General features: G+C 39.2%; 1 protein-coding gene and 1 long non-coding RNA gene across 2 annotated transcripts; both read left to right on the top strand.

Moving 5' to 3' along the window:
• Positions 1 to 7,466: 7,466 nt before the first annotated feature.
• LOC311085309 lies at positions 7,467 to 10,183 on the top strand. Its single transcript, XR_014606787.1, has 2 exons — positions 7,467 to 8,035; positions 9,040 to 10,183. It is a non-coding gene; the product is annotated as an uncharacterized lncRNA (long non-coding RNA).
• A 5,048-nt stretch (positions 10,184 to 15,231) lies between these two features.
• Positions 15,232 to 19,220, top strand: LOC311085953 (zinc finger protein 862-like; the record flags this gene model as incomplete). The annotated part of the gene is made up of 11 exons (XM_084118572.1): positions 15,232 to 15,301; positions 16,395 to 16,565; positions 16,639 to 16,814; positions 16,960 to 17,135; positions 17,232 to 17,401; positions 17,484 to 17,722; positions 17,819 to 18,076; positions 18,183 to 18,383; positions 18,494 to 18,727; positions 18,812 to 18,964; positions 19,047 to 19,220. The coding sequence occupies 11 exons, from the start codon at positions 15,232 to 15,234 to the stop codon at positions 19,218 to 19,220; spliced, it is 2,022 nt and encodes a 673-aa protein (XP_083974698.1).
• Between the last annotated feature and the right edge of the window lie 6,442 nt (positions 19,221 to 25,662).

The following is a 25,662-nucleotide window of genomic DNA, read 5'->3' as shown; positions in this document are numbered from 1 at the left end:
ATCTTCCCCTCAACACTGAGTAGTGAGATGATTCTGAACTGGCTGATCTCTTTGGCGTCCTCCTCTTTAGGGATCCACACCCCCTCTGCAAACTGCCACTGTTGCGCTGCTTTCCCTCTTCTCCAGATGACCTTTAGGATCCTCCAAAGTCGGTATAGCAACTTGGGACAGTGCTTGTATACCTTGTAAGTGGTTCCACTTGGTCCTGGTGCTGACCCGGTTCTTGCCCTCTTTACCACATCTTGAACTTCTTTCAGGAGGGGTTCCCTCTGGTCGAATGCTACCGTTGGCTCTGGTGGTCTTAACACGGTGTCACACTGTCCTAGGTCTTGGTCTCTGGTGGGGTCTCTGAAAGTGTTTTGAAGATGTTGCTCGACATCCTCCTTTGCACAGGCTAAGCGTCCGCTGCGTCTCTGTCCGAGGAGCTGTTTGGTGAACCCGAATGGGTTGCTGATGAAGGCAGTGCGTTTCTGAGCTCTTTCTCTGCGCCGCCTCCTGTGGTATTCCGCCCTGCGCAGGGTAAGGAGTCTCTTCCTGAGCACAGTACGAAGCTCTGCCAATGGTGCCCGCTCTTCTTGTCTTGCCACCTTGTACTGTTTGGTCAAGGCTTTCAGCTCTGTCCTGATGTTGTGGATTTTAACCGCCCGCTGGTTCATGCTGTAGGGCTGCCTTGCCCCTCTTACTTCTTCAACTCCAAACCTTTCCACAGCCATACTCACTATGATAGTTGTCATAGCCTGCAGTCTCCTCTCCACATCCCCTTTGGCCGTTGTTTCTAGCACTGCATCCACATCCTCGTCGAACTTCTGCCACTCTGATGTTTTAGAGGCTTGAGGCCACTTGATCCTTCTCTTCTCCGATGGCCTGCTTGGAGGGACTGGCGGCACCACTTGGAGGCTCTGGGCTCTGTGGGGTGCTTCCGGGCCCTGCTCCTCCTCTGTCTCACCAGGCACTAGTCCTGAGCATTGTGATGGTTGTAGTCTCTCCTTACATTTCATCTTTGTTTGATGGATCTTTAGGCCTCTCTCATTTTTGCAGATCATTCCACAAAAACACTCTCTTCTCGTCAACGTTTGTCCATTGCTGTGGTTCGTTAAACTTGTGTCTGTCCGGCTGGGGTGCTCATTCTCCCCCCCTCTCGGGCTCCCCTGGGGGTATATCTCATATGTTTGTTCCGTAGCTTATTTGGGTCCTCCTTCACAGGAGGTGCGGTTAGGATTGCTGACCCACGCCGCCCCGGTTGCCGTCTTTCCGAGCTGTCGTCTGTCTCTCCAGCTGTCACCAGCCTGTTCCTGGTTGTCAACCAGCCTGTTCCTGGTCGTCACTGGTTTTTCCAGTCTAACAGTTGTACTGATACATCTTCTGATGCACCAGGGCACATCATCAGTGATGTATCCTGAGGTCATCGGGTGTTTCAAATGCATTATTTGTTACATATTTGTTACATATAAAATCCATGAAATACCCATATTTTTGGTTTTATTGATGTTTTGCACGTTTTTGATAATCTGCCTTGGATTTCGTCTCACGGCGATGACGTCATCACTAGCGCACTCTTCCTTCAGTCAGGGTGCGTCTCAATACTCAAATTGATGCTTCCTCGGTTCCTCACTCCTCCATCCTCCAGCATGTGACCTGGAAAGCGATTGAATTCAGCCATCTTGAAGGACATCTCAATCCTGTAATTGCACCGCGAGGAATGAGGAGTTATGAGCGAGGATGCACAGGTGTCTCCTATGTGGAAGTCTTTCTTGGCCAGAAACCTGACGCACGTATAAATTCTCCTCCCCCTTCACATCTGTCACAATCATTTATATTTATGCTTTACCTTTGCAGTTTAAATAAACCATATATCACACATATTTCAACAGGGCATCTTGCTTTATTATTATTACTTTATTTTCTTAAATAACCAAACTTTAACAACACAAGAGCAGATCCTTTGAGTGCAGCTGATGAAGTGTTGAAGTGACGCTCGAGTGATCAAGAATATTCCAATATACAAAAAGATTTCTTAGATTTCTCCGTTCTCAATTTATATCCTTGCATAAATTGTAAGATGCTAACAAACAGTAAGATGCTAGCAAACTAATTCCTTTATTGTTATGAATGTAGTTATTAGGACATTTAGGGCCCTATTTTAACGATCTGAAACGCAAGTATCAAGCGCGAAACGCAAGTAACTTTGTGGGTGGGTCTTGGGCGCTGTTGCTATTATACCGGCGGGATAAATGACTCTTGCGCCCGACGCAACTCTAAAAGGGGTTGGTCTGAAGTAGCTTCATTATTCATAGGTGTGGTTTGGGCGTAAAGTGAAATAAACCAATCAGAGCGACATCTCACATTCCCTTTAAGAGCAGGCGCGCTTGTTCCATGGCGGATTGCGATTATAACTGCGGATTTGCCAGACGTGGTTCACAGCCGAGGAGACTGACGTTCTCGTCAGGGCTGTAAAACACAGAGAAGTGACATTGGGGATGGAGAAACACACCCAAATTAGCTTTGGTTAAACGTATAATAATTTGGGTAAATGTGTAAGCTAGATTTATGCCTATTTCATCACATCTTCATGGACGCCACAATGATTTCCTTTGTGTGTTAATATTTTTCCTTGTAATAATGTATGGTTTTCTAAAAATGTGAACTGCTGCGTCTGTGATAGATGAGAGAATCAAAGTGTATGCGACATTATGGCCAAGCATGCGCCCTTAAAATAGCATATGAATAACATGTGCAACGCGCAGACGGTTTTTCCTGGTCAGTGGCGGAATTGTTTTCTAAACCTGCAAAATAGCACCAGGGAACGTTTGCACCGGAACAAAGTCAATTGCGCTGGGTGCAAGATAGGGCCCTTAGATTCATATGAACAAATAGCAGTGATTGATAAAGATGGGTGACATTAGTGTCTGTCTTTATATTACTGCTATTTTCTGTGTCATTTGAGAAATAATAGTAATACTAGAGCACTTTTATAGGCTTTCAGCATTTATTCTACAAGCAAATACTTCTAATAAAGTGAGATGACCTGCTGCTGATCCTGAATGGCTTGTTTCATGAGTATTGATAGTCTATGGCAGTGGTTCCCAAACTTTTTTCTGCCAGACCCCGTTTTGTAGAGAAAAATATGTTTAAGACTTCTTCCGCCCTTGTGTTTGTGATGTAAGATTTTTAGTTTTTGAACGTCTCTTATGCTCAACAAGGGTGCATTTATATATTTAATATACAGTAAAAGGTAATATTATGAAATAATCCAACTTCAAATATTTGTTTTTATCTGAATATGTTACATTTAATTTATTCCTGTGATCAAAGCTGAATTTTCAGCATCATTACTCCATTCTTCAATGTCACATGATCCTCCAGAAATCACTCTAATATGATGATTTAATGCTCAAAAAACATTTCTGATTATTATCAGTGTTGCAAACAGTTGTGCTGCTGCATGTTTTTTTCAGTATTCTTTGATTAATAAAGATACACCCACAAAAAGACACTCTCAGACAGGAACTTGATTGCAAATTTCTAAAGGATTTATATAAAATATTGTAATTAATGAAGTACTACAACTTCTCAACATCAACAAGTCTCTCCTTCTGTATGTGATATGAGTCTCTAAGTGGCGTCTTCACTTGTTCGACTTCATAATGGTTAGAAGTTCATATTTTGAGGCACGCAACACCCTGTGGTCTCTCTTCATTACCCATCATTGAACTGGTGAATCTGAGGGCGAGATATGCCTTGTCATATATTCTAGTCTTTTCGCCGCACCGCATCAGCTTGAGGCTGTCCACTAGACTTGACAAAGCAATTCTATTTTTCCACAGCATTTCATTGTGCCTCATCAACACACTGGCGCTGATTCTTCAATCGTGCCATCTAGTGCTCTGTTATTGCAGGACAACAACCGATAACAGCGGCTACTGCGAGTCATCTTGAGGTAAAAAAAAATCATGTTAAAATAATATTCTGGATTATTTACTTATGTGGCAAGTTTCGCAGTGAGGTCTGTCTCATCCTGAAGACGTTTCTGTAATACAGTTCTTGAAACATCAGCTGTGCCAACTTTTTTTGCATGAGCTGTTTCAGGTACAATGGGCCAGTCAAACTGCAAAGGGAAATAGTAATTTATCATCAATTTTAATTTTAAAACACAATTGCTTATACAGCCACATAACATTTAAACTGCATTAAACATATGTGCCATTAAAAAAAAAAAAAACATTTTGGGTGCAAACCCACATATTCAAATGTGCAATTAAAAAAGTCAATTTTGGAACAGCATAGATCAGTGAACTGCTGTCAGTGGTGTGTGTGTGTAACTATATAACTATATTTAATTAAAAATATAAATTTTTGGGTTGGCTTGGGTTGGAAAAATATATCTATGTAAATACCTTAGATGCATTAAGCAGGGTAAGAAGATGTAGGCTAGTGTATGTATGTATGTATGTACAATATGTATAATTAGGGGACATAAATGGAAACGTGACTATTATAATAATTATTATTTAATTAAATATAGTTATTTCGTTATTACACACACACATGTATGTGTGTTTGTGAGTGACACAGATGATGGCCCATTTTAGCTGAAACCATGTGGCCCATTTTACCTCAGTGGGTTAAGGTAAATTGGGCTGCCAAGAAAAACATAACTTTTTCAAAAAATATGTTCATATACCAAACTAACAACATTATTTCTGATTGATGCCATCAAGACAGATATTAAATTTAAAACCATCAAATTTTAATATCCAGGTTGACTCAATTTAACATCTCTGATCAAGCACTTTTATGGTTTAAATCCTATCTGTCCCACAGGAAACAGTATGTGGTAGTAGATGGTGTCAAATCTCCTTGCTTAGATTCTGGAGTTGGTGTCCCGCAGGGGTCTGTTCTCTCTTTTTATCAATAACCTACCAAATTCATGTCCAAACGTCTTCTCGCAGATGTATGCGGATGACGCAGTAATTTACACTCAAGCAAAAACCATCCAACAAGCAGCTGCTGATCTCACAGCTGCCCTATCTTATGTGCAGGACTGGCTCAAGAATTCATGCCTCATGTTGAACACCAGAAAAACCGTGTGCATGTACTTCTCAAAACGTCACGTCGAAGTAAGCAGGTCAAATGTCTTTTTGAATGGAGAGGAACTTCTCCTGGTCTCAGAATTCAAATACCTTGGGGTAGTCCTTGATTCAACACTTTGCTTCAAAAATCATGTAAAAAAAAGTATCAAAGATCGTCAAATTTAATCTTCAAAATTTTTGTCACATTCGAAATAATTTAACTATGGGTGCTGCTAAAACATATTTTTATTCGATGATTATTTCTCATTTTGATTACTGTCTGACTACCTGGTCTCTTGCTTGTCCCACAACACTTAAAACCATAGAAAGCCTATATAAAAAGGCATTAAAAACATTAGATAAAAAACCGCTATCACACCACCACTGTCAAGTGCTAAAAAAACATAGATTACTAGATTTTCAAAATATGATTAATTTGAAAATGGCCTGTCTGATATATAAGGTCCTTCACTCCCTCGCTCCGCCACCTCTGAAGGACTTTATTAAACCCAAAGAAAATGCTCTGAGGACCACACGAGCCTCTACTAGAGGAGACTTGATAATACCTCACAGACGTACCACCTTCGGTCAGACGGTCCTGTCTGTCCGGGGTGGGAACCTGTGGAATAGTCTTCCTCTAACACTAAGAGAATGTACTACATATGGCTCGTTTAAAGTCCAGCTGAAAAATTGGCTATGGGCAAATCAAAGCTGTACACATTAGTATGTAGCCTATGTTTTATCCTCTTTTAAATTGTTTTATGTTGTAATGTGTATATGGTTGAGTGTTTGTGAAGTTGAATGTAGTCTTGTTTGAATATTGTATATAGGACTTAGTTAATTTATGAACTGACTGTAGATGTAAATTTTATTTTACAATGTTTTTGTGAGCTGTGTGATCCTAGCACGTGGGACTACGGATGGAAATTAGCCTTTGGCTATAATCCGGCATTTTTACATGCATGTACTCCATGTTATGTTCATTAAAATGCACTGTCCCAATCAAATAAAAAAAAAAAAAAATTATGCATAGTTTTTTATGTGCATGATTGTTTTTTTTTATAGATTTATCATCCTTTTTAGTTTAGTTTAGTTAGATTTGGTATGCCAGGCTACTTACCATGCAGCTTTCTGGTGCAGTCTTGATTTGAATTATTGCCCAGCCCACCATAGCAACCATAAACCAATCAAATCACCTGTCACTTGTCAAGCACAGTTATGACAACAGTTTAAAATCCTTTGCAGTCATTGGCTCTAAATTCCAGAGGGGCTGGGACCCCCAAACCTTAAATGGCCCATTTTACCTGATATCACCCTACTACTATTAAATAATATGGAAACAAGCTTAACTAATCAGTAAGTAATATCGAATTTAAAACTAAGATAGTTCCTTATTAGGTAGGTAGGCTAATTACTGAATGAGATTGGCATCATTATGAACTAATAGGTAATTATGACAAATTATAAAGAATTACTAATTAATTACTAATCACAGCTTTAAAGTGTCTGAGACGTTAGCAATTGTCTTTTTTACTCTCAACTTGGTCATAAAATGCATCGCTAATTACTGAAGTGTTGCCTAGTGACTATGCAGGAACTACTAGTGATGTGGACCTTAAAGTTTCTAAATGAAAATTTACCAACATTAAAAAAAAAATCAATAAAATTATTGATATTACTTTCATTGGAATAATACATACATCAAAATTATTTAATTTAATTATAACATTTGGTTTCCTTCTAATGAAATTTTCCACATCCACCCAAACAATATTTATATAATCTGCTGTTGATTTCGCCTTGCGGTGATGACGTCATCACGCGCGCGCTCAGTCAGTGTCGAGACTTCTGAGGTAAACTGTTCACGTAATTCTAAAATACTCTTTATACAGTTTAAATATCATTTTACGGCGACATTTCCTGATGGTTTTCATCGGGTTCGTCGCTATTTGTGTCTGCTGACTAAAACACTTGAAGAAGTTTTTGTTATGTATTTCTCTTCACACACAAAATTAACGGTTTTGCTAGCGAATAAAGGATGCTAGCGAAGTAAGTGTTACGAACGAAGTTATTAGGATATAACTATAATTAGATTTAAATAGGAAAAATACATTGGTTGATAAAGATGGGTGTCATTATAGTGTCTGTCTTTTGTATTGCTGCTTTTTTCTCTCTCATTTGAGAAATAATCTAATATTAGAGCACTTATATAGGCTTTTTTAGCAGATGTTCTGACTCAAACAATCTGTTTCTAGCAGCAAATACTTATAATAAAGTGAGATGATCTGCTGATCCTGAATGGCTTGTTGAATGAGTATTGATAGTCTATGGCTCATCACTATTATCAGAGCAGCTGAAAAGCCTCTTTATTTCATGTCAATAGATCCTGTTTCTCTATGGAGCTATTCTTGTGCCAATAAAAATGAACGTAGCTTTTCAAGAAACTAATGAAAATATAAATTGAAACTAAATAAATTATCTCTAAAACTGAAAAAGAATAAATCGCAGGCAAATTTTTTGACTTCGTTTTTAATACACTGCATGTTTTGCTAACTGTTTCTCATATTTCAATCGCTGATCTGAACTTACAAATGCGCTTCCAGAGTTTTCATTTACGCTTCTGAAGTTTTCGTTTACGCTCCCTGAGTTTTCGTTCGCCGTTCTGACACATTTCTCTCGTGGGGGCGGGGCTAGTAGCAGTGTGTTCTCATTGGTTACTGAGCTTTTGATTGATCGCGGCGTGACCTGGAAGTGAAGACGTCAGTGTTTATGTGTGGATGTGAGCGTCTGTAATCGCAGCTTTCTATTTCATTTTAGTGATATTAAGTTTATATCTGTATTTATTTGCTGCTACACTATATTGTTGAGATGATCTCTTATAGAAGGAATAGTACAGACGAATGATATTTATCATTAGTCATCGTCGCTATATCAGGAGGATACTGGATAACGTTAGCCTACTCGTGGTAAGTCTGATTTTTGTTTTGTTTTTAATACTATACTAATACTATTTATAATACAGTACTGGCCTTTTTCAGGTGGAGAGGCATTTTAGAGCTCAGTGAGAGCCCATAACATTATACAGCTGAGCTGTGTTGTCTTGATTTAACTGTTAGCCCAATCATTAAATGACTTGTTTATCTACATTCGGTTACAGTCTTCGATTAGATCATATTTGCTTCGATTAGATCATATTTCCCCCCAGCCACCCCAAACAACATTGAGCTAGAGTACTGTACAGTAGCCTATCTGTACTGTATCAGTCAATGACCGATGCCATAGGACCAGAGCGCTGTCAATCACTGCCTGATTCAACTTTGGCAATGTAAAGCCTTTTTTACCATGCCAATAAAGCTATTTAAACCTGAATTTCTCAATTGCTGATTAATTTGCGATGCAAAGTTTTTGAAAGAGGAGAGACACGACTTGACCACAGACCACGTCTCTGTTCGTAATATGTAAACACTCAATTATTTTGAAGTATCGCCCTGGTTGCAATATTTATTCTGATTACTTTTGTGTGATAAAGATGACTGATAAAGCTATTATATGTATCTAGTATGAGTAACAAATTGCTTTTTCTGTGTCCATATTTGACTAATAATAATGAAAAAAGTGCACTTCAAATGAACATTTCTTTGACAAATGTTAAATCTTTAATAGTCTTTAATAATAAATATATGTCCAAATTAAAAACTTAATACATGCAAGTAATTATGACTGAAAACATCCAGCAACTAGGGAATACACATCCATATGTTTATATATAGGGCAATACAGCCATCTACTGGTTACACAACAGTATTACAGATGATAAATGCTGCTTGACTCCGAGGTAAATATTTAGTACTGTAAAATCCCTTAAATATAAATATAATAAATATTTTAAGTCTGCAATGTGTTACTGTATGGGGAGTTCAAAGCAGTTTGTATTGTTAGATTATAATACATTTCCTCTCTCATTTTCCAGGGAGTGGAGTGGAGCAACAAGATTCTGATGCTGACACAGAGGATGGAGTGATAGTACCAGAGATCCACTGTCCCTATCAGACAATAATCTTACTCTGTTCAGACACATCACCTTTGAATGACTTGGATCTTGATCTTCAGACACCTGATTTATTTTAATATAAACTAGCAAATATTTCAATTTCCTCTAGATTAAAACAAACACAGTTCACAAGTACACAAGTGGTATCACTTTATTCTTATTAATCTATGCTGATCTTGGATTAGCATACCAATAGCATATGAATGTTGAGGGGATAGTTCACCCAAAAATACAATTCTCTCTTATTTTACTCACCCTCATTCTGTCCCAGATGCATTTTACTTTCTTTCTACAGATAAACACGAATTAAGATTGTAAGGAAAGTAATCCATCTCTGCGAGTCCTAAAGACGCTTTAAAAACCACACACAGTGAGCGTGACGGTAATCCATGCGACCTCAGTGGATGAATCAATGCCTTCTGAAGTCAAACAATAGGCTAGATAAAAGAAATACTAATAATGTAAACTGTTTTAACTATTAAAAATCTTACATACATGGGTTACAATCCACTTGTATTATGGACTCACAGAGATGGATTATTTCCTTAAATATCTTTGTCTATGTTTATGTCAAGAAGAAAGTCATATACATCTGGGATGGCATGAAGGAGAGTAAATGATGAGAGAATGCTCATGTTTTGGGTGGACTATCCTTGCACTGCTTGCAAGGGTGTAGATTTGGTTTGAACATTGGGGGGGTTGAAGTTTGGGTCTGCATATTTTTCATGTGATCATGGTATAAATATTGGGGGGGTTGTAATGCATAGATTTAAAGATTTAAATACAACACCCCCCCCTGCTTTGTTACTTGTACTGCAACAGGAACTGCTCAAAGAATCATTGCAACATTTAAAATGTATATGAATTTTTAAAATGTATTCTGTATTTGTAATTGTGCATTTTGTATAGTAATGTATATCATGAGAATACTGTGCATTACGTGTATATTATGCAGTTAATGTTTTGTGGATTCTGGTCTTTCCGGTCACAACATAATTGCATCCAAGACCTTCACTCTGATACTTGTGTATATGCTTTAGTGACAATAAAGAATGTAAATTTATTTGAATTCATATTTTCAATTACATTAATTTAACTGGTTGTATAAGTCACGATTGAAACGGTTGATGATTGTTAAAATATATTTACAATTTTAAATGTTAGCAGATAGTGTTAATTAAATGAAATAACTAAATACAATTATCAATTTTAAAAAAATGGCAACAAGAACATTCTTTGTGTGACATATGTAATGAAATGCCCTTTGAGGTCTGTATCTGACAGCAGGCCACGACTAATTTTCATTTTGTTTAAATTCCTCTTATTTAAGTGATCATTAATTTTGATGGTGTAAACGTATATCATGCTAACAATGAGTAGTGTGATGGCCATGGCTGCCAACCTTGATTACCTGGTTGAAGTTTGACTTTCTTGACGGCTGAATATATCACACACGTTTGCTAGTATTCTCTTTAAATTGTAACAGCTGAACCTAATCAGAGCCTAACATGCAAAATAATCATCAGGAATAAACAAATATTCTCCGAAAACATTGGACACTACAATATTTTAAGTATTATATACAGTACTTTAATGTGCAATTACACCTGAATAGATCTCTTGTGCTCCTAAAAAGATTCTGCCAACTAAGTAGTAGCAGCAGGTAAATACAGATCAAATTAAAAAACAAACATAACTTAATATCACTAAAATGAAATAGAAAGCTGCGATTACAGACGCTCACATCCACACATAAACACTGACGTCTTCACTTCCAGGTCACGAAGCTATCAATCAAAAGCTCAGTAACCAATGAGAACACACTGCTACTAGCCCCGCCCCCACGAGAGAAATGTGTCAGAACAGCGAACGAAAACTCAGGGAGCGTAAACGAAAACTTCAGAAGCGTAAATGAAAACTCTGGAAGCGCATTTGTAAGTTCAGATCAGCGATTGAAATATGAGAAACAGTTAGCAAAACATGCAGTGTATTAAAAACAAAGTAAAAAAATTGGCCTGCGATTTATTCTTTTTCAGTTTTAGAGATAATTTATTTAGTTTCAATTTATATTTTCATTAGTTTATTGAAAAGCTACGTTCATTTTTATTGGCACAAGAATAGCTCCATATTTCTCCTCATTCATTATGCTGATGTCTTCAGATCTGTAAATTCACACATTAAGCTAATTTTATTGTCAACAGATTTGAGCAAACGACACAATCAGCTATTGTGACATCTACAAGATATAGGTAAGTTTCATAAGAGCATTTATTTCATTAATCTGTAATTAACCGTTTTTCATATACAAGTTAAACACAAAACTAAAGTACAATAAACAAAAACAATTTTGTTTTTGTTTAATGTTCCATTAATAGATGAATAGGTGAATTAGTATGAAAACATAAACTCAGTAAGTGATTTCTTCTTGATTTTGTCGGATCTGCTCCTCCTCTGTCAGTGAAACTCCTCCTCCTTCAGTGAAGCTCCTCCCACTGCAATTCACCAATAAATGCTGGAATATTCCCATCAGCTACAAGTGAAGACGAGCATCAAACCATCAAGAAGAGCTGAAATCTGCAAAGACAGAGTTTATTGAAGGACAGTGAGAACATGAGAGATCACTGCAGAATGAAACACACTGAAGAACAAAGAGGTTGGTGTTTATTCCTGATTCTTCATTAGTGAGGCTGAAGATGGTTATAAAGCTTTAAGTAGTTCAGATAGAAGCTCAAACGTGCTGCATAACACGAGAATGAACCTCATTGGTTCTTGCAGAAGCTCAAATGTGCTGCGTAACACAAGAATGAATATCATTTGTTCTTGCAAAAAAGTGGCGCCAAAGTAAAAAACAAAATATAACAAAACAATCCTTAAGCTAACCCTAATCCTAACCAAAGTAAAATGTGAAAAAGAAACCGAAATCTTCGCGCACGTGGCGACTAACCTAAATACACAACAAAAGTACAAAGAGTGGCGCTCACCTCTAACCTAGTGTGTATAACAGAGAAAAAACATCCCTACGGGCAGTGTATACCGCGGCATACTGACCTACCGTTCGTCTTCCCATAGATCATCGTAATGCCTCTGTGTGATGAAGAGTAAACACACAATAACAAATCTTTCAGATACTGAAACATAACGGGTACTCATAATACATCTGAACACATAGCACACAACTCAGTTCGCTGCAGAAACTCGGATCACTACACAAAGCTCAGCACGCTACCAGAGAGAGAGCATGAATGAACGCGCCATCCTTTTAAACCAGCTGAACGGCCTTTGATTGTTTCTCGAACATCGCCTCAATGATGACTGACGTCCGACTCGGCCAATCACAGCAATCCTGCGAGCAGAGATAGTGAGCTAGAGACAAAAGAGAGACAATGAGCATAATGGCCAACACGTGCGAATTACACCAACGTATACAGATCAGTGAAAACAAAACAAAACACACGTGGAACGTAACACTTTCCCCCTGAGGAACCAACTATATGGCATAAAATCGAACATATAGTTGTTCAAACAGTTATGCTCAAATACCGTTATAAGCAACTCTAGATAGTGCGTCAGCTATCACATTATCGACGCCTTTCTTGTGTTTAATTACCAGATTATAACCCTGTACAATCAGAGACCAGCGCATTAAACGCTGATTTTGGTTATACATACGTGATAGAAAAACTAAAGGGTTGTGATCGGTAAACACAATGACCGGAATGTTACTCGAGCCAAGATACACATCAAAATACTGGAGAGCCATCAGAAGTGCTAACGCCTCCTTCTCGATCGTCGAATAGTTTAACTGATGTTTATTAAACTTACGCGAGAAGTAACAGATGGGGTAATCAATGCCATCTTTACCTTCCTGTATTAACACTGCTCCAGCACCAACAGCACTCGCATCCACATCAAGTTTAAACGCAGAAGCACAATCTGGTGCGGCTAAAACAGGGGCGTTACACAAAAGAGCTTTAATCGAGTTAAAAGCATGCTGACAGTCATCAGACCATAAAAACGTGCGGGAGAGACTAAGAAGCGAAGTCAACGGCTGTGCAATTGTCGATAAATTTTTGCAGAAGCTACGATAATAGCCAGCCATCCCCAAAAATCGACGGAGCTCACGTCGGGTGGTTGGAGTAGGGAACTCAGCTATCGCGGTAACTTTAGCTTCTAACGGGCGCACTTGACCTTGACCAACTTCTTTCCCAAGATACGTAATAGTGGCCTGGCCGAATTCACATTTAGCTAAGTTTAAAGTCAACGAAGCCTTCTCAAGTCGTTCAAAAACCATACGTAACGAGGAAATATGTTCTGGCCAGTCAGCCGAATAGATCACCAGGTCATCTAAATATGCATTACACTTAGGCACTCCAGCCAACACAATATTGATCAATCGCTGAAAAGTGGCTGGGGCGTTACGCATGCCGAAAGCCATCACGGAATATTGTAGGAAACTATCAGGGGTCACGAAAGCTGAGATGTCAGAAGCACGAGTCGTAAGTGGAACTTGCCAATATCCTTTTAACAAATCTAACTTACTGACGTAACGAGCTGAACCAATTTTGTCTACACAGTCCTCCATTCGCAGCAATGGAAAACAGTCGGATACGGTTACTGCATTTACTTTCCGGTAGTCGGTGCAGAATCGAGCAGTACCATCGCTCTTCGGCACTAATAAACACGGAGAGCTCCAGGGACTACAACTGAACTGAGCAAGTCCATGCTCTAACAAATACTCAACCTCATTCCGCATAATATCTCTTTTTACTGCGTTCACACGGTATGCATGCTGTTTGATCGGAGCAGCATCACCCACGTTAATGTCGTGCTTTAGAACTGTAGTACGAGAAGGTACATCATTAAACAAAGCAGGAAAATCATTAATCAACTGCATAACATCATATCCCTGTTGTTCAGATAAATGAGATACATAAGATGTAAAATCAGTTAATACCTCCGAGTTTTTAAGACGAGCACACTGTTGATGAGTATGACGCAAGATCACTCCATCATCCTCCAGATCACCAACCTCGACAGCAGCACAAGCGATCAGCACAGGAGATGCCACAGGAACGGCAGTTTCATCTGCAGGTGAAACATCACTCTGGACAGCTTCTCTGTTGTGAAAAGTCTTCAACATGTTCACATGACACACACAAGTCTTTCGTTTCCTATCAGGAGTCCCAATTACGTAATCTGTATTACTAAGTTTTCTCACCACCTCATATGGTCCAGAAAACCGTGCTGATAAGGCAGACCCTACCATAGGCAACAAAACCAACACCGAATCGCCCTCATTAAAGAAACGCAGTACAGATTTATGATCATAATGACTCTTAATTTTTTTCTGTGCAACTTCAAGTGACTCTCTCGCCACTGAACAAGCTTTATGCAAGCGTTCACGGAACTTACTCACATAGTCTAACACGTTCACTTTCGGGCTAGACTCAAATGACGACAACAGGTTCTCCTTAAACATTTTCAAGGGTCCTCTGACAGTATGTCCGAATACTAATTCAGCAGGGCTGAATCCAAGGCTTTCCTGAACTGCTTCTCTAATCGCGAATAGAAGTAATGGTACCCCCTCATCCCATTCTTTACCCGTATCCATACAATACTTCCTCAGCATTGCCTTAAGCAGGGTTTCCCCTACCATTATATAGGGGGGGCGCCCCGCCCCCCTTGAAGGTCAAGTAAATTTGATTTGATTTTCTTTATAGCGCCAGATTACAATTTATTTTATTAAACAAACTAAATAGCCCTTAAGTAATATGTTATTTATCTTATTTCCACGATGGTAGGCCTATGTCTTTTCTGTCTGTTTTTGCGCGTTTACAGTTATCCGAGTTAGTTCGCACGCGCGCTCACTCACACACGCGCGCTCACTCACACACAAACAAACAAACAAACACTTGCGTCACATACAGATGAGCACTAGCGGACAGCGCGGCGGGAAATATGTCGCGTCAGCCAGATTTAAACCACCAGACAAAAATATTTGCGTTTTTTAAAGATGGCAACACTCGCTCTACTGCGAGTAGCAGTCCAAGTCTAAGTGCTGCGCATCCTGCTGCCCCTGACAATCATCAAAAGTCCAGTCATCATCACCGGATGACAGGTTTTGACCCAGCTTGGCTGTCAGAGGGGAAATACTCCCCTTGGCTGTACAAGACTGATCTTGGTAAGTAACTAACTAAATACATACATACATATAAATGTGACAGCAGGGTTCTCATCTAACACATGACTTGCCAATTAACTTATTCATAATATATTGTGGTAATACATGATGGGTAACTGAAACCTGTAATTTCATTAACAATAAAATTTATATTAATGAATTACATGCCGCTTGCTATTTACATTTGTGTGTTTAAAATGTTTTTAGTCAGGACATTGTAAATCTGCTGATTAAATAAGACAAGAGATATTTAATACGCTTTGCAGGCCGCTCTGTGTTGTAATGTATGGGAATGTCCTGCGCACGTGATGACGTTCAGAACAGCGCGCGTTCACAGCAGTGCTGCGTCTGACAGGATTATTCTCTCCAATATGCTGCATCATAGAAAAGAAAACTTCTAAAAAAAAAGCCCAGTTAAAATCTGTTTATCATATAAATGTATTAACTAACATTATTACATGGCTTGGTTGAATTCCAATATAGAATGCGGTCTGTTATTTCTTGATAACAGACCGCTGCGAAGTATAACACACCGTTGCCATGAAAAACAGAGCGTTGCTATGGACACGGAACGGACTATTTTCTTTAGCGGAAGCAATACAATCATTTTTAAATCAATAAACTCCTTTTTAAATCAATCATTTGTGTCAAATTATTTTTTTATTTTGTAGGTGGCCATGTAATAAGGGGGATAATGTACTGTATAGCGAGGCGGTTGTTATAGAGATGTCGGGGTTGTTATTTGCTATAACAGCTGCGTTGCTATACATATCCCTTACTTAACGAACAATGAATGAGTATTTATAAATCTTTTTTTAGTTGTTAGTTAAAAAATAAAACTATTTAAGCTCTGGTCCATTAATATTTACAAATACTTCTATAAATTTAACAAAGGTTATTTGCAAAAGTCAATTTTAAAAATATTTAAATACGTTTAATTTATTTTTTTTAAAGAGATATCTTATGTTACCATTTTTTAACGTTTACGAAGCTACGCTCCCAGACAACCAATTTATGAGATAGATAGATAGATAGATAGATAGATAGATAGCACATAAAGAATGAAAATGAAATTATTTCTTTTTGGTTTTAGGAATGTTCTGTCGAATATGTAGACAGCATAAACAAGCGGTTGTGAGAGGAAACCAGACCCGGCCATTTATAGAGTCTCCCTGCCAGTCCTACAGAAAGGACAAACTTGACAAACATATGGCATCTGAGCATCACAGAACAGCCTGTCAGCGCCAGTCAAGTTTGATAGCAGGTAATTTTATTTTATTATGATTCGATCAATAATATGTTTGATTCTTTATTACAAATGATGCATATAATTTCAGGCAACACTGTCCTTGCATCATTTGAGCCCACAGTTGTCCTGGAACATGAAGCTGTGGTGGGGGCATTCAAGTGCTTGTACTGGCTAATAAAGCATGAAATAGCCCACCACACCAACTATCCAGCCTTGCTGCAACTAGCTAATCTGTTGGGCTGCACCTATTTTGACAAGCTCAATGTAAGTTTCTTTTGTAAATGTTTACCATATTTCTTATTTGTCTTATGTGATCCCTATATGGACAAGTAATTGGACGTTTCTTACATAAAATTAGTTAAAGAATTCATACTGCATTTACTTGTCAAACATCTTTTCACTTTTTTAGATTGGCAAAAGCACCAACTATAGATCACACAGAATAATTGATGAAATGCTTGAAATTCTGGCAAATGTCATTGAAAAGCCAATATTGAGAGATATTTCTCAGTCACGAGCCATAGGCTTGGAGATTGATGAGACCACAGATGCATCTGTGTGCAGACAGCTTGACATTCATGTGAGGTAGATCTACTCAAAGTGTAACAACATTTCATTGACCAATAAAATTTAAATAACAGATCATTGAAAAGTAAAAAATGTATAATTTTTTACATATAGATACTTGGACAATGCGGGTAAGGTCTTCTGCCAATTCCTGGATCTGATTTGCCTTACTGACGGGAAAGCAGATTCAATAGTGGCAGCACTAAAAAATATTGTTCACACGAAGGGCATACCGACACACCTAATCTTTGGCCTTGGAACCGATGGTGCTGCTGTAATGACAGGTGTCACCTTCTTTTTATAAATAATTAAACTGTTTTCAATATTTTGTTCCTTGTTAAATTAATAAACAAATGTATTTAATAGGAAGACAAAATGGAGTAGCAAAACAGTTATCAGAGGAATGGCCACAGCTCCTAAGTGTCCACTGTGCTGCACATAGGCTAGCTCTAGCCTGTAAGGATGCATCTGAAGAGGTGCCTTACATGGCTACATTTAGAGACCATTTGGAACAGTTACACCTGTACTTCAGAAACAGTGCAAACCGCTCTGCTTCTCTGAAAGCCGCTGCAGAGATTCTCGGTGTGTGTGAGCTGAAAGTGAAGGTAAATAAGTTATGCCTAAAAGAAAATGACATATGAATACTTTACTTGCATTTATATTCATTTTTTAAACTGTTTTTTTTTTCTGTCATTGACTAGCAAGTAAAGGACACACGGTGGCTCTCCCAACATGAAGCAGTAAAAAACCTCCTAAGGAACATAACTGCTGTACTGGGTGCCTTGGCAGACGAAGTAGAGACCCGCAAATGTCCTACTGCTAAGGGACTTTATTCATTCCTTGCCACCTATCGCTTCATTGCCGCCCTTCATCTGCAAGCTGATGTGCTCCCTCACCTGGCACGCCTCTCTAAGCTCTTTCAAAAGGAGGATGTCATGTTCCTGGCAATCAAAGAGCAGGTAATTTAAATAACTCAGCTCAATGTTTTATCTTATTTATTTATTTTTATTTATAGGGTACCACAATTATTCTTTATGCTTAAGTCAATATGCTTATTTTTTCCAGGTACCAGTCACCCTGGCCTTAATAAAGGGCATAAAAGATTCTGGTGGTCATCAACCTGGCTCACACCTGAGTAAGTTGACCCAAAATTTGGAAGACCCTTCAGGACTGGGTGCATTCTGCATCTCTGCTGAACAGGAAAGAGGGAGAAGAGGGGGTAATGCAGGAGACAGACAGCAGTACTGGCAACGATTTCAATCACAGGTTATGATTATGTGGCTTTTGTCTGACTTTATTGATCTAAATTAAATATAGCTGCTGCACAGTTTTATTTATCCTAATAGTTTTCTAACATGTTTCATGTGTTTGATTAGGTGATGGATCCATATTTGGATGGCCTCATTGCCCATCTCGAGAGACGTTTCTGTGAGGTTGGAGTTGTGGCTGCATTTGGAATACTCGGTCCACAAGCAGCTACACTCCCTGATGACACTGCACACACAAAACTGAGGATACTGGTAGAGAAGTTTTGTTCCTGTGTCGATTTTGGAACAGTCCTTGAAGAATGGGCTTCTTTCAAGGAGCAAGTGGTCTCAGGTCCACTTAAGGTAACTTACAAATGTGACATTTTTACATGACATTATCTTGAACACTACACTGTGTTACTGATGTCATTTTGAACCTTTTTTTAGAACAAGACACAGCTGGCAATATTGTCTGAACTGTCTTCAAAATATGAGGAGTTTGGTGCCCTGTACCCAACAATGAGCCTGCTGGCTTCTATTGCTCTGACGGTCCCAGTCAGTAGTGTAAACTGTGAAAGGGACTTTTCAACCATGAACAGGGTAATACAAACTTTTCACAATAGGATTTGCTGCTTTTAGCTATATGTTAAGCTATCACATTTAACAGTTAATGCATTTGCAGGTCAAGACAAACATCCGCAATAGGCTGCAAGGAGACCATCTTGCAGCATGCATGCGGATCTCAATAAATGGGCCAGACATTTCTGACTTCCCATATCAAGAGGCTCTGGAAATGTTCTTCCAGAAGCCCAGAAAGATATACTGCAGTGACAAAAGCTGCACACTTTGTGGATAAATTACATAAAAATAAATCTTCCAATTTTTAGTTTAATGTAATTCAAATAATTGTTCAGTTAATATATTCACTGCTGCCATTAAAAGAAACAAATGAACACCATGATTCCTTTAAGTGTTTGATTTCCAACCCCCCCCCCCCCCCCCCCCCCCGCTCCCGCTCCCCGCTCCCCCCCCCCCCAAAGCTGTAAACCTAGGGGAAACACTGCTTAAGTGTTTGGTGGAAACGCTCGAGCGCCCCCTGGCTTTCAGCGTGATAGGCACTTGCAACCCTATGAGATATACTTAAACTGGACAACACCTGAGTAAAGATTTTCGAAAGAAAATTAGTGCCTTGATCTGACTGCACAATTTTGGGTAAACCAAACGTAGAAAAGAATTTCACAAGGGCTCTAGTTACAACAGGCACTGTAATCCTTCTCAAGGGTATTGCCTCAGGAAATCTGGTCGCCGTGCACATTATTGTCAAAAGGAATTGATTACCGGACTTGGATTTAGGCAAGGGACCGACACAATCAACAATAACGTGTTCAAACGGTTCTCCTATCACAGGAATAGGAACAAGAGGAGCACACGGAATTACCTGATTTGGTTTGCCAGTAATCTGACAGGTGTGGCAAAATCGTGTGACATCAGCTTTTACTCTCGACCAAAAGAAATGTCTTAAAACTCGATGATAGGTTTTCTTGATTCCTAAATGTCCTGACAAATCAGCTAAAGATAAAACTTGTGGTCGGTAACAAGAAGGAATCACAATCTGATACACACTATTCCATTCAGCATCATCTGCAACATCAGAACCCCACTTAGGGGCCGATCACACCTGACGCGTTTTTTGCAGTGAGAGGCGCCTATTTTCAATTGGTTTCCTATGGCAGCGAGCGTTCTGCGCGCTGTTTATGCGCCTGCTGCGCCTCGCGTTTTACCGCCCGCTGCGCCTTGCGTTTTTGAAGTTGAAAAAAAAGCAACTCCGAGCGGAAAAACCGCCCGACGTCATCGCATTTTTTTCCACTGTCCAATCGAATGAAGTGAGAGGCGGGCCTTCCGTTTAAGTGATGAAAGCTACAGTTGCTTGAACGCCAGGAAAGTGCGATGATAGAGGATAAACTTGTGGTGCTCTCGCGGGTTACTAGGAGCTTAACGACTTCACGAACCGTAACTACCACAGTGTTAACAGAAAGTAAATAAAGGTAATAAAAGTCTGATTTGACGTTTACTTGACTGACAGGACAGCTGTTTCATTGGTTGCCTAGCAACATAAAAAACGCAGCGCACTGCTCGTTCTGTGTAATGTAAAGTACTGTGCACCTCGCGTTTTCGAACCTGAAAAACGCGTCAGGTGTGATCGGCCCCTTACGCATCAGTAACCCGTTCTCAACAAAATAAGCGTTTTTTCTCTCTTGAACTTTCTCTAGAGAAACAACAGCAGCAAAACACTTCCGAAGACTTTCATTCTCTTTTTGAGCAGCAATAACTCCCTCGCGCGTCACATGCAACTTTACATTCAGAGTGCTCAAAACAGGCAAATTTTCAACAGTTTTACTCTCATCACAAGGTAACACGTCACTGATAAAAACAGGTGCCATAAAAGATGTAGCCAAATCTTCAGCATCCATTTTACGAAACTGAGCTCGCGTAACTACACAGACTGGAAAAGTTTGGAAAAGACCTCGACAGTTCATCAGGCTGATCTGACAGAACTGGTCTATCAAAAACTTCCAGCAAAGGCATGACTTTCCCACCGGCTAAATCATTGCCAAGGATGAATTGTACTCCACTAACAGGCAAACTCTCACGAACGGCCACCTTCACGAAACCTGTACACAATTCTGACTCTAAATGAATCTGGTGCAACGGAACTTGGACAAGACCCATCTCGATGCTCTGTACTAGCACATTACTGCCGCAATAGGTTTGATCAGAAAACGACAGTACATCTGCACTAATAAAAGACTGCATTGCCCCAGTATCCCGCAGCATTTTTACGCATATCTGCTCCTCAGAATTTCCCGTAACGGAAATTAACCCTTCCAGCAGAAAAGGTGCGTAACTAGGATCAGGCTTATCGTTATGCTCGATTTTAACAGGATCAACCAGTTTAACAAAACCAGCGCTCTTAGGTACAGAATTCGACTGTTTTCGTTTTAACACAACACAATCAGCAATTAAATGACCAGGTTTGTGACAATAAAAACATTCTCAATCCTCTTTCTACTTCAAAGTAACTGGTTTCAGACGTGATGAACTACTCGAATTCACTTGAAATGACACAGCTCTCTCAGAACGCGTAGAAGTGAACACATTTTTATGCGTCAATGCAAATTCATCTGCCAAGACAGAAGCTTGCGACAAAGATGACACTTTCTGTTCAAGTAAACGACAACACGCTCAGATAAACAATTCTTAAATTCCTCTAGAAGAATTAATTCTCTCATGTCTTTAAAATCATTTACCTTACTCGATGTGCACCACTTATCAAACAATACGTTTTTTTCCTTCGCGAATTCAACAAATGACTGATTGGAACTTTTCTTATGGCTTCTAAACCGTTGCCTGTAAGCTTCGGGTACCAGCTCATAAGCGCACAAGATTGCAGCTTTTACTTCTTCATAATTCACGCTATCCTCTAAAGACAATGTAGCGCAAACATCTTGAGCTTTGCCAGTTAACTTGCACTGTAACAGCAACGACCAGACCTCTTTAGGCCACTGAAGTGTAGACGCAATCCACTCAAATACATTAAAATATGAATCAACCTCTGTCTCTCGAAACTGCGGCACAAGGGAAATATGTCTACTGACCTCAAAAGTGGTCCCCCCCAAGCCAGCATCAGCAGGTTGTAAGGGTTGCGTAACTGGAACAGGTGTCACCTTGCTTGCACTCAACTCAAGTTCACGCAGCTTCACCTGCGTCTCCGCCTCGATTTCGAGTCTGCGGACTTCAAGTCGGAATTCCATATTAGCCCGACGGTCTTCTGCCCGTTCGCGCGCCTCCATTTGGACTCGCGCTAAGCGGACTTTAAGCCGCACATCACCTCCTCCAGACTCAACCGAGCCCGGAGTAAAAGGCTCAAAGGGCGACAGAACGGCCTTGGCCTCAGAATCCTCCACCTCAGCCATTCCACCTCGCTCCTCCTCACCAGGGCGACCGTCAGCACCAAAGGAACCATCACCGACTACTGCAGGCAGCACTAGAACACCCAATTCCACCAACCTTTGGGATACAGTAGACTTAATCTCTTTTTTAAGCCGCTGCCTCGAAACAGCGATCTGGAAATGAGCAGCGATACACAGCAAATCATCTTTCCTACACCTATCAAGTTGCTCCACCATAGGTGCACTAACAAAGGTATCTAAATCAAAATCAGCCATACTTACTCCTATCAGAATCACTAACCATATAATCAACCAGCCCATCCGCTAATCACTGCTTCGCGAACACTAATACTCTACAAAGGAAACACTGAACATGGTCATTCCACCACTCACATCAGCAGCAATCAATATCTCGGGAAAAATATTAATATTAATATCCCGGACGAGCCCCCATTTAAGTCAAGTCAAGTCAAGTATATTTGTATAGCGCTTTTCACAATACAGATTGTATCAAAGCAGCTTCACAGTATTAAATTAAAATAATACAACAAGGTTTGTTTCTAGTGGAATTTATTGATTGATAAAATTAAAATTAAATATCCCCAAAATATCCCCAACTGAGCAAGCCAAAGGCAACAGTGGCAAGGAACCGAAAAACTCCATCAAGTGACCTAATGGTGACCTGAAACTCCATCAGGTGACCTAATGGAGAAAAAAAAACCTTGGGAGAACCCAGGCTCAGTCGGGGGCCAGTTCTCCTCTGGCGTTTTTGAACTAGAGACCGTATTTAACTGTAAGATTAAAAATATTAGGCTATATGAATGCCTGGCTGAAGAGATGAGTCTTTAATCTAGTTTTAAACTGGGAGAGCGAGTCTGAGCAACGAACAGTATCAGGAAGGCTATTCCATAGTTTTGGAGCTAAATGTGAAAATGCTCTCCCTCCTTTGGTGGATCTGGATATCCTAGGTATGACCAAAAGCCTCGAATTTAGTGATCTTAAAGAGCGCGATGGATTATAGGGCGATAGAAGATCCGCTAAATAGACTGGAGCTAAGCCGTTTAGGGCTTTATAAGTCAGTAGCAATACCAGTTAATACGGGACTTTATAGGTAACCAATGTAGTGATGTTAAAATCGGTGTTATATGATCATATTTTCTTGATCTAGTAAGAACTCTAGCGGCTGCATTTTGGACTAACTGTAGCTTGTTTATTGAGGATGCAGGACAACCAGCTAATAAAGCATTACAGTAACATAGTCTCGAGGTCATGAATGCATGAACTAACTTTTCTGCATCAGAAAGAGATAGCATATTACGTAGCTTAGCAATGTTTCTAAGGTGGAAAAAGGCTGTTTTTGTAACATATGAAATATGATTTTCAAAAGACAGGTTGCAATCTAATATAACACCCAGGTCTTTTACAGTAGAGGATAAAGTAACAGGGCATCCTACTATGTTAAAATTGTATTGTGAGAGGTTTTGTGGGCGTTTTTTTTAACCGATAAGTAGTACCTCTGTCTTGTCTGGATTTAATAAAAGAAAATTACGCGACATCTTTTATCCAATCTTTTATATCTTTAACACACTCTGTCAGTTTGGATAATTTAGCGTTTTCATCCGGCCGTGATGAAATATATATTTGAGTGTCATCAGCATAACAATGGAAACTAATTCCATGTTTCCTTATAATATTTCCAAGTGGCAGCATATATATTGAGAATAATAGAGGGCCTAACACAGATCCCTGCGGCACTCCATAGTTTACTGGAGTTATGATCAATTTTTCTCCATTTAAATAGACAAAATGGTAGCGGTCAGATAAGTATGATCTGAACCAGCTTAATGCTTGTCCTTGAACACCAGTATAATTTTGTAGTCAATCTAAGAGTATTGTGTGATCTATAGTATCGAACGCAGCACTAAGATCAAGTAAAACTAGTATTGAGATACAGCCTTGGTCAGAAGCTAAGAGTAAATCATTTGTGATTTTAACGAGCGCAGTTTCAGTGCTATGATGCGGTCTGAATCCAGACTGAAACTTTTCATAGATGTCATTTTCTTGCAAGAAAGAGCCCAGTTGGGCGGACACAACTTTTTCTAGTATTTTAGACATAAAAGGAAGATTTGGAATGGGTCTATAATTTGCTAGATTATGTGGGTCTAATTGTGGTTCCTTAATGAGAGGTTTTATAACTGCCATGTTCTTGGAACATGACCTAAAGATAAAGATGAGTTAATAATATTGAGGAGAGGCTCTTCCACTATAGGTAACACTTCTTTCAGTAGTTTAGTGGGTATAGGATCTAATAAACATGTTGTTGTTTTAGATGAAGTGATAAGTTTATTTAACTCTTTTTGTTCTATAGTTGTATAGTTGTTTTCTGTTAGTTTGCAGAGGTGCTCGGCCCTGGCCGCTTTTAGGGCCTTTTTATAACGTGACATACTGTCTTTCCATGCGATTCTAAAGACCTCTAAATTAGTTTGTTTCCATTTACGCTCTAAATTACGGGTTTCTCTCTTTAGAACATGCGTAGTATTGTTGTACCATGGTGCTTTACTTTTCTCTCTGACCTTTTTTAGTCTAATGGGTGCAACAATATCCAATTTTCCAGAGAGAATGGTGCTCATAGTGCTAGTTAATTCCTATAGTTCATCTGTTTGTTTGGGTTCACTGAGCAGCTGAGACAGATCAGATAAGTAATTTGAAACATTATCTATGGTGGATGGAAGGATTGTTCTGCCTGATCGATAACGCGGCGCAGCATGATATATTACAGGAGTACGTAATATGCAAGTTACCATGTAATGGTCAGTGACATCATCACTTTGTGGAATGATATCTATATCGGTTGAATCGGTTCGATGTGATATAATTAAATCGAGTGTATGATTAAAACGATGAGTTGGTCCGGTAACGTTTTGCTTGACCCCAAAGGAGTTTAATAAATCTGTAAACGCAGCCCCTAACGCATCATTTGGATTATCTACGTGTATGTTAAAATCTCCAACAATTAATGCTTTATCAACATTGACTAATAGGTCTGAGAGAAAATCTGCAAACTCTTTTAGGAAATCAGCGTAAGGCCCAGGCGGTCTATATACGGTAGCCAAGGCTAGAGATAATAGGGATGTTTTTCTAACATCTAAGAGCATAACATTTAGTACAAGTACTTCAAACGAAATAAACTTATAACCCTTTTTCTGAGTAACATTGAGAATATCTCTATAGATTGTTGCAACACCGCCGCCACGACCAATCAGACGGGGCTCATGCTTATTGGAGTATCCTGATGGAGTAGACTCATTTAGACCGAAATAATCATTTGGTTTAAGCCAGGTTTCAGTA

This window comes from Abramis brama (genome assembly GCF_963993115.1).
Source record: "Abramis brama genome assembly, chromosome: 6".
NCBI classification, from domain to species: Eukaryota; Metazoa; Chordata; class Actinopteri; order Cypriniformes; family Leuciscidae; genus Abramis; species Abramis brama.
This window is presented reverse-complemented; position numbering and strand designations above follow the sequence as displayed.